Source organism: Peromyscus leucopus, chromosome 5 (genome assembly GCF_004664715.2).
Source record: "Peromyscus leucopus breed LL Stock chromosome 5, UCI_PerLeu_2.1, whole genome shotgun sequence".
Classification (NCBI taxonomy): Eukaryota; Metazoa; Chordata; class Mammalia; order Rodentia; family Cricetidae; genus Peromyscus; species Peromyscus leucopus.
The window spans coordinates 65285782-65295521 of NC_051067.1; the positions used below are offsets into that span (position 1 = coordinate 65285782).

General features: G+C 44.3%; 1 protein-coding gene across 4 annotated transcripts in view; it reads right to left on the reverse strand.

Annotated features, from left to right (window-relative positions):
- Nmt2 (N-myristoyltransferase 2) overlaps positions 1-9155 on the reverse strand; it is a 44311-nt gene extending 35156 nt beyond the window's left edge. For 2 of the 4 annotated variants that reach the window (XM_028895105.2, XM_028895104.2), the window contains exon 1: positions 8942-9136. In XM_028895105.2, the coding sequence (XP_028750938.1) occupies positions 8942-8969 (28 nt within the window). In that variant the 5' untranslated portion in view covers positions 8970-9136. Of the gene's footprint in view, positions 1-8941 lie in introns of all 4 variants that reach the window. The other 2 variants (XM_028895102.2, XM_028895103.2) reach the window with 2 other exon arrangements.
- Positions 9156-9740: the final 585 nt, after the last annotated feature.

Genomic DNA, 9740 nt, shown 5'->3' on the forward strand with positions numbered 1-9740 from the left:
CACACACACACACACACACACACACACACACACAAATTTAATTGTTTAAAAAATACTGAACTCCATTCGACCAATTTTTATTAAGCTTTTAATGCATATGAGATACCAGACAGTCTAAGACTCAAAGGTGCAAAGTGCTATCTCCACACTTACAGTCTGCCTATGACTCCACCAACACATGTTCATGCTTTATAGATTTAATAGTATATTGTTTTAAGTAGTATGTTGTTTCTCATAGTTTTAGGAGCTAAAATCCATTATGAGGATGGACCAGGTTGCCAGCATGATTGAGTTCCAGTAGACAGACAAGAGCTCTTTGTGTCTTTCTCATTAATCCTACTGAAGTGACAGCTTCCCTCTCATTATTTAATTACCTTTCAAAGGCCCTCCCTTATCACTATGGTAATAGAGATTTAGGATTCCATAGATTAATTTGAAAGACACAAACTGGTCGAAAGCCAGTTTCTGGTCTTCTCATATATCCTTTAATAACTACTCTTGACCACTGTGTTAGTTTTTCATTACCATAACAAACAAAACCTGAGAAAATTAGCTGTTAAAGAGGGAAGGATTATTCTGGGTCATATTAGTGGAGGTTCGGCCCATGACCAAATAGCCCAGTTGCTTTGAGCCTGTGCAACTCATCATAGCAGGCATGTGTCCAAGACTGCTTAGATCACAAGCCAAGAATCAAGAGGAAGTGAGGAGGGGAGCCTGGTTCCCCAAACCCCTTTAGGAGCATTCCCTGATGACCTAGAGGTCTCCCTCTAGGCCTGCTTCTTAAGTTCCTACAACTTCCCAGGAGTGTCACTCCTAGGGTCACCAATCCTTTAACACATGAGCCTTTGGTTTGCTCATGATTCCAATTATAATAAACACAAATCTTACCTAAGGTGCTTCTGAATAGCCATGCTATGCCACACAACAATGCCCTCCCCTTACCTGCTGTTTCTCCACCACATCTGACTTGACTGATCTAGCCTGAATAATTTTCCTGCTGCCCAGGAACCAGTGAGGTGTGTTCTGGAGAATATGAGTTAAGAAACACCCTTTGGGCAGTGAGGACTTAACTGAAGAGGCAGAACAGGAAAAGATACAGAGATAAAGAGACCTTAGATCCTCAATTCTAATGAAGACTAGCCCTACTTTTCGGGTCACACATTGCTATGTTTAAACAAAATCATCTTTTACATGAGTCAGTTTATACAAGTAAGACACACATTAAAGGAACTATGCTGCACCCCACTTACCAGCTATGTGACCCTGCTCAAGGAACTTATCTTTAGGAGCCATGGCTACCTTGGCATGGTAAAACAAGGGCCTGAATGAGCGGACAATGTGGGGGATGATAGCATGGGAGAGAATGGAGGATAGATAACACAGAAAGGCTACATCTCATAAGGGCTCCAGGGCCTTGACAGGCACCATCACTTGAGGTCATTATGACCATGGAAAGTTTCGTAACATAACACAAATTTGCAATGGCTTTGAATCTTGAGAAGTAGAAAAACATAAGTGCTCATTCTCCCAAGGAGAGGACATGGAGGAGAAGCAGCAATGAGGGCTTATAGGGAGTCACAGAGACAGATGAATTCTCTCTGCTGAGCAATAATGTCTGACCATGAACTTGGGAGTTGTTCTCTTTCATATGCTATAGTCCTACATGCCATTATGCACAACACCTTCAATAAATGCCATACACAGTAGCCCTTTTAGGGAGTCCTTGATGGGAAAATTCAAGAGAACTGTTTCACATAGATTCAAATGCTGGTAAGGAACCAAAACCATTAGGATACCATTAAAAGAAAAGATGGTAGCAGCCTGGACAGACAGACTTGAGATCCATGGAAATTTAAGTACACAAGAAAGTATCATTCATTAATTAAGTGTGTGCCATTTTATTTAGCTTTAAAAAATGAAACAAAAGAATGGTGAGCCAGAAAATGAAATATTCAAACTCTTGGTTATAGTGTGTGGTAATTTGAAAGAAAATGTCCCCTGAAGATAGTGAAATTATTAGGAGGTGTGGTCTTGTTGGAGGAAGTGTGTCACCGTGGGGGAGGGCTTTGAGGTCTCCTATGCTCAAGCTACTCCCACTGAGACAGTCAAACAATGTAGAACTCTCAGCTACCTCTCCACGACCATGTCTGCCTGCACGCCACCATGTCACACCATGATGATAATGGACTGAACCTCTGGAACTGTAAGATACCACCTCAATTAAATGTTTTAATTATAAGAGTTGACGTGGTCACTGTGAAACCCTAAGACAGAAGTTGGCACCAGGGACTGAGGAATTGCTTTGATGGGCCCGATGTTTTTGTTTGGAGGAATTTGGACTTTGGTGAACATGGAAGACAGAGGTGCTGAGAATGATTTGAACGGGGTGGGGGGGTGGGGGGTGTTAGGGGGAGCTCAAGAGGTTTCAGAGGAAAAGAATTTTAGTACGTTGACTAGAAATCATTCTTGTGTTCTTTTGGTGAAGGAAGTGGCTGCTTTTTGCCCTTGACTGAAAAGTCTGCCTGAGGCTACAATGTTTTGGATTAATTCCGTTGGTAGAGGAAATTTCAAAGCAGTCTAGTATAGACTCTGTTTTGTGGCTATTAGTGGTAACTCTAACGAAGACTTATGATGCAAAGGAGCAACCTGAACAGGGTAAATACAAGATGTAAAATTTAAGGAGGAAAGGAACACTAAAAAGTAAAATGGTAGAATGTTTTGGATAGTGGTTTAAATCTTGTTTTTATTTTTCTAAGATGAGGTTTCATGGAGCTCAGGCTGACCTCCAACTTACTATGGTGCAGATGACCTTTAATTCTGGATCCTTCTGCCTCTACCTCCTGAGTGCTGAGATTGCAGGCATGTGTCACTATGCCTAGCTGGGAGTGGTTAAAATGTGACAATGATAGAGAAATATGGTTAAAACATGCTTGTTAACAATTTAAAGAATTCCTAGAAGAAAGAAAAATTGAAAATGCTAAATTCTGCAAAAGAAAGGGAAATAAATGTTTAAGTATATAAAGACAGGAAATTCAAAGGTACATATTATTTGAGTTGTGTAATATAATAGTCACCATCTGTGGAAGGCTTTTTTTGTTAATTTAAATGAATTGAAATTTTAGTTTCTCAGTCACTCAAGGCACATTCAAGTGTCCAACAGTGCCATGTGAATAATGACTACTGCAATGGGCATTTATACTGCCTCAGAACATGCTAGCAAACATTCACGGTAAAAAAAAATACAAGGCTGCTAATGAACCACATAAAACATGATCTTATTTATGTTGATAGGGCAAATACTAAAATGAGAATCAGTTACACTGTCAATTAAACTGGGTATAAAGAAATAGGATAGGAGCTGGAGAGATGGCTCAGTGGTTAAGAGCACTGGCTGCACTTCCAGAAGTCCTGGGTTCAATTCCCAGCAACATGGCTCGTGACCATCTCTAGTGGGATCTGATGCCCTCTTCTGGCATAAAGGCATGCATGCAGATAGAGCACTCATATACATAACATAAATAAATCAATCTTAATAGGATAACCAAGGAATTTTGCTCTCTGTATACTCTATTTTTAATTTTAATCTGCATGTTTTACTCATATAACCAGTAAAAGTGATGAAAATATTTTGAAATGGAATCGTGACAAACCAAGTGGTATTTTTGAACTTGAATAGCTTGATCCTGTTCAAGTGATATGCATTGATAGTGATTAATAAAGATGGCAAAGTGTGCATCCTGTCCTTAGAAACTCTGTATTTCAGCCAGCTTCTAGGGAAAGTTTGCTCTGGGCCAAAGGTGATGTCACCACCTAAGATGCAACTCTTAGTGGATACCTGATCACTGCTTTAAGTATTTCTTGAACAAGAATTCTTTGGACCAGGGCTGTTAATCCATCTTTCCATTTAAATTTATATGTTTGACAGCAGATCCTGTTTCAGAAAGAGCAGCTTTCAATTATGCCCTGAATTTCCTATGATGAGAATGTGGAGTTACAGTATGCTCCTGCATTTTCTCACTGATTCCATGTAGCTGACCAAGGGAAGTAGTCACAGTCCGTTTCCACAACAGCTAGATACACTGTGTTATCTTCAACCCCTCCCCCAATTTGAGGGTGGTTGTTTTATTGTTTTTGTTTCTTAATTCCAAGTTATGTGACAGTACATACCTGGGGGGTATGGAAGGAAGGCTGGGGGGGTGGGGGTTGGTTTCAGTCCGTGATACACAGTAAATTCCAGGCTAGGCTGGCCTGGATTGACATTGAGACCCTGTCTCAAAAACAAACAACAAAAGATTCGATCTTCCTAACATATTAGGTCTTTTATTTTTATAAAGGAATTTTTAATGTGTTTTACCAAAAGCAACCTACAGATTGAATGCAGTTAGTGTCAAAATTCCAACATTCTCCATAAAAACAACAAAAATCCAAAAATTCATATGGAAGCACAAAAGACACTGAATAGCCAAATCAAGACTGAGCAAAAAGAACAGTACTGGTGGTACCTCATTTCAAGATATACTACAGGCCATAATAAAACCAGCATGGTACCAGCACAAAAACAAACTCGGACATCAGTGGAATGGGCAGAGGATACAGAATAAAACCCATAATGACAGTCACTTGATTTTTTAACAAAGATGCCAAAAGCCTATTTTGAAGAAAAGCCAGCCTCTTCAACAAATGGACTGGATATCTACATGTAAAGGAACAATATACTAGATCCGTACCTCTCATTTTATACCCCCCCAAAAAAATAAAAATCAAAAATTTTAACGTAAGATTGGAACTTTGAAATTGCTAGAGGAAAACGTAAGGAAAGTACTTAAAGGTGCTGGCAAAGGCAGGACTTTCTGAAAGTAACTCAGCAAGAGCTGGTAAATGGAACTAATGAAATTAAAAGGCTTCTATACAAGTGAAGAGACAGCTTACAGTGAGAGAAAATCTTTGCTAGCTATGCATCTGACAGAAGTATCCAGACTCCATAAAGAACTTAAAAGACCACCAAGAAAACAAACAAGTCAGTCAATAAATGGGCTAAGGGAATGAACAGGCAGCTGTCAAAAGATGAAACACAAACAGCCAATAAATATTTTTCAAAAAAAAGTCAGCATTCTTGGCCATTAGGAAATAGAAATTAAAACACTGAAATTTCATCTAACCCCCAGACTGAGAGGCTATTATTTAAGAAAGCAAATTAAAAAAAAATGGTAGCGAGGATGGGGGGGGGGGAGCCTGTATTTGTTGCTGGTTGGTATGTAAATTAGCCTAATCAGTATGGAAATCAGTATAGAGGTTCCTAAATAATAATAATAAAACAGAAACAGAACTACTTTATGAATCAGCTATATCATTCCTGGAAATATATACTCGAAGAACTCTAAATCAACATAAAACCATGTTTTATTTTGTTTCAAGATCCCCCCCCACTTTTTTTTTTTTTTAAACAAGATCTGGCTATGGAAGCCAGGCTAGTCTCAAACTCAAGGTTCTCCTCAGCTTCCTTAGGCTAGGATTACAGACATGTGCCACCATACTTGGGATAAAATTTTTGTGGTAGCAGGGATCAAACCCAGAGCAAAATGCACTGTGGGAAATTGCTCTACCAGCGAGGTAAATCCCTACACCTGCCACCCCCATTCCTGATAGCCACAAGGTGAGCAACTCTGACTCCTTCAAATCATTCTGTCCTAAAATACTGAACTAACAGGCCATGGCCAGAAAGCCATGGAATTTTGAATCAAAATTGATCTTTCAACCTTAAACTGTTTCTCTCAGGTATTTATCACAGTGATTAAAAAGCTAACACAGTGCTCAGTGTAGGGTGAAGCTTAAGGAACCCTCTAGGATGTAGTTTACAAGTGGAGAAAACATACCTCAGTGGGGCAAGACCCTGAGTTTTAATGGACTTAACATTGTGCCCCATTTTCAACTGTTTTACCAAGTTCCTTCAGAAATTGAGAAGGGAGAACAAAAGAAGAACGAGTGGAGTATTACCTCTGTAGGCTCACACCTGGGTTGGCAAATTCCTAGTCATGCTGCAGATAACCTCTTTCCTGCCACTGCTACCCAGGACAGAAATGGAGTCTTCAGTCATCTGGACTTTTTAATTTGCCTGGAAGTTTTCAAGAAGTTTTTCAAGCTCTTTCCTGATACCTATTTATTTTACTCCAATTTTAAATCACATGGTAAAGCAAGTTACCAATGAGATCTCTTTTTAGGTAATCTTCAATTATCCTACTTCTAATTTCTCCAAATTATTTGAAAATATTAAAATTACACTGAGCTATCCTCTCACTAGTTAAAAATGGCAATCTCTCCCTTTGTCAATGCTTTGAGAATTCATGTAATTTTTAGAGTGATATGCTGTTACCATATTTGGGTGAACCAAACAGTTAAAGAGCACATTTTCCATAAAAATAAAACACAAAAATGGTGACATTCAAGTATTTTATACTTATGCTATTGTTTTAAACATAAAATCTCATGGGATTTCAATATTACCCATAAAGTGAAGTAAAAAGGTCAATAAAGAAACTTTTACAAAATCAAAAGCATAGCAGTATCTTATTGGGTAGCTTTCCTTTATTTGAACCTGTAGTTTCAACACAGTAAGCTAAAACAACTCGTAAATGCACTACACTGAATGCTGGGTGTATATTAATCCTATCAAGCCACAGGGGAGCTATTGAACAAATTACTGCTCCAAGTACTGACCATTGTCTACTGGCTCAGAAGCAATACTTTGCCTATTAGAGGTAAAACATTATATCTACTCACTCTCTAAAGGCTCATTATTCGTTGTTTATTTAAACTAGTGGAGAAGGAAGAGACCAAGTGGGGAAGAAAAAGTTTTCCATATTTTAACACTGACAAACTTGAGCTACTTAACATAGCTCTGAGTTGCTACAGAGCACTATCAAATTCGTGAGCCAAATAAAACAAGATGACTTCCTCAAATTGTGCTAAATTGCAATTTAAAAAAAAAAGCATTTCAACAAGAAAAGAGCGGCAACTTGAGTTTTACTAATCTTTCTGTATTTTAATAGCTAACAATCTATTATATTAATCTTTTCCAACTACAAGTTGTTACCACATTGCCTATCCCTGGTTAAAAACCACCCAATCCACTGGGCAGCTCTAAATTTTGATTAAGCATCGTAACATATAATTAATGTACTGATGTATAAATCTGGAAACCTCTGAAGAGGGCCCCAAAATGCCTCTGGATGCTCTTCTGGGAACTTCAACAGCCTATTATATAGCAAGGTATCAGATAGTCCCATTTCCACACGGGTAATTTTTTGTATCAAGGGTATCCTCGACTGTGTAGGCAAGGAAACTTTAATTAAAACCCCAACCTAGAATATGGAGCAGACACAGAACAATAAGAAACTGGAGAGACAAGTCCAGGATCTCCCCAGAAAGGTAAGACAGGTGCTGAAGCTACTTGAGGTATCTATCTATCGGCGCTCATTTGGACCCATTTCTGGCAAGAAAGCCAGTGTTTCAAAAATACATTTTTATATTTGGCTATCACAGGCAAATTTCTATTACTCATAAACAGAACTCAGGCTCAGATTTCTGTAGAATTTCCTCTTCTGGCTTAAAAAAAATCTAGACTTGAATGATAACATTCAGTACTTGCAGCTGCCACTGAACTGTTCGCTGAAAAAAATTAAAAAGCAACGTGCCAAGGGGAGATATACACAGTCAGCTTTTTTCTTCATTTGTCATTTAATATTTTATAACATATTCAAGACCAATAAAGCCTCCTTTCTTAAATACAGCTTAAAGTAAACGATGAATAAAATACAAATACTTGGAAAGATTCTCCATGAACTGAATAAATAAGCCATCTGTGACTCAGGCTCCCCTATCGTGTTTTTGGGTTGACCTACTTCTACACAGTCACCATGGTTCGCAGAATCTCACTTCTAAGGGGCAGCAGTAACGGCTCTGTGCCAGGGCATAGTTTGAATCCAACAGGGTAAAAGGCTGAGGCAAACAGTACCTACAAAAGGACACGGGTCTTCATTTAAAATGATCCCCCAGTCCCCGCCTCTAAAACACAACTTCAACACCAGCCTTAGCCAGAAGCAGTCTTTTCTCCAACAGAAGAACAAATCAAGTCTGCAGGGCAGAAAAGAGGGCAGGCACAGATTGAGAAACAGATCAAGTGTCTAAAAGTACTTGGTCCATTTGGCTTTGGAGCTCAGACACCAGGTTTGCAGTCGGGATAAGGTCGGGGCCGCGGGAACTCCGTTCCCGGGTCGGCTCTGCTCTAGAAAGCTCTAGGGACACGCTCAGAAGCCGCCAGGCTGAATGTCCTCGGGCGTCGCGGCCGGGACCTGGATCCCCCTAGGCGTCCTTTGCCGGGCCTAGGAGGCAGAACTTTGCGCAGTTCGGCAGCTGCGGCGCCGAGACCGCCAAGGGCGCATCCCTATCCCACCCCCCACGACCGGCCTGGCGGGTTTCGTCTCCACTGGGGGTTAGCGGCGCCTGGGGGGGGGGGTAGCGAGAAAGTACTAGAAGGATGCCGAGGCGCAAGCGGCACTACTTGCATCCCGCTCGCCCCTGCGGCCCGAGGCGCCGCCGCCACAAAGGGAAGGGCCTTGCGCCCCTGCTGGGTTCCCACCCTCCCCGGAGCTACACGCCGTGGCTGGGTGAGGCCGGCCGGCCGGCGGGGGCGCGCGGCAGGTGACAGCCCAGACGCGGGTCCCCGGGCCCGAGTCGCAGTCTCCCCGCCCACCCCGGGCCTCGCCCACCCCGCGCGCTCCCAGAGAGCCGGGAGACCTGCACCTCACAATGGGTCTCGGGACGAGGCCACCGCCGAGCGGGGCGGCCGAGGGGCTCCCCGCGCGCCACGAGCCGGCGCCGCCGGAGCCCTGCGGTGCCCGCGGTCCCCGCCCTGCCCGTCGCGCCGGCGCGCGCCACCTCCTACCCTTTGGCGTGTTCCGTCTCCTCCTCATTGTCTCCGTCTATCCCGCACGTGTCCTGGTCGTCCAGCTCTAGGCTCTGCTGGCTGGCCGCAGACTCGCTGTCCTCCGCCATCGCGGCGGCTCCGAGCGGCTGGGGAGGCGGCGCTCCGAGCGGCAAGCCAGGCGCGACAGGGCGGGCGCGGCCGCAGCTCCTTCTAGTGCCGCCCACCCTCGGGCTCCGAGTTTGGAGCCGGCGGCCCCGCCCATCCCGCTGGCCCCGCCCACCACCGCGGGCGCAGCCCCGCCCCCTCGCTTGCGGCTCCCGCCGGTCTCGGCCGTCCCGCCCGCCTCACTCAGCGTCGGCCCCGCCCACATTTCCGTGCCCGCTCCCGCCCACCTCATCTGTTCGCCCGCCTCGGCAGCCACGGCCCCGCCCACCTCTCCCGTCCGCTCCCGCCCACCTTTGCCGCCATGGCCCCGCCTATCTCGCCTTCCTACTTCCGCCTATCTTAGCGGGTGAGGCGCCGCTCCGCTCGCGTTCGGGCTTCCGCCTCAGTTTAACGAGGCCCCGCCTATCCCGCTTTGGCCCAAATCGGCCGGCAGGGCCCCGCCCACCTCGCTGGCCGGCCGGCACGGGCCCTTTTCGGCCGGCGCGGCCCCGCCCACCACGGCCGGCGGGAGGACCAGGCGAGGCGAGGCCGGCCCTTCTTCCTCGGTCTGGAGCCGGGAGGTCTGGGTGTGCCTGGCCGTCTGCAGCGCGGCAGCCCCAGGCTGGAGGGGGTGGGGCGTGGCCTGCATGGGGATGCGCTCGGAGTTTCACGG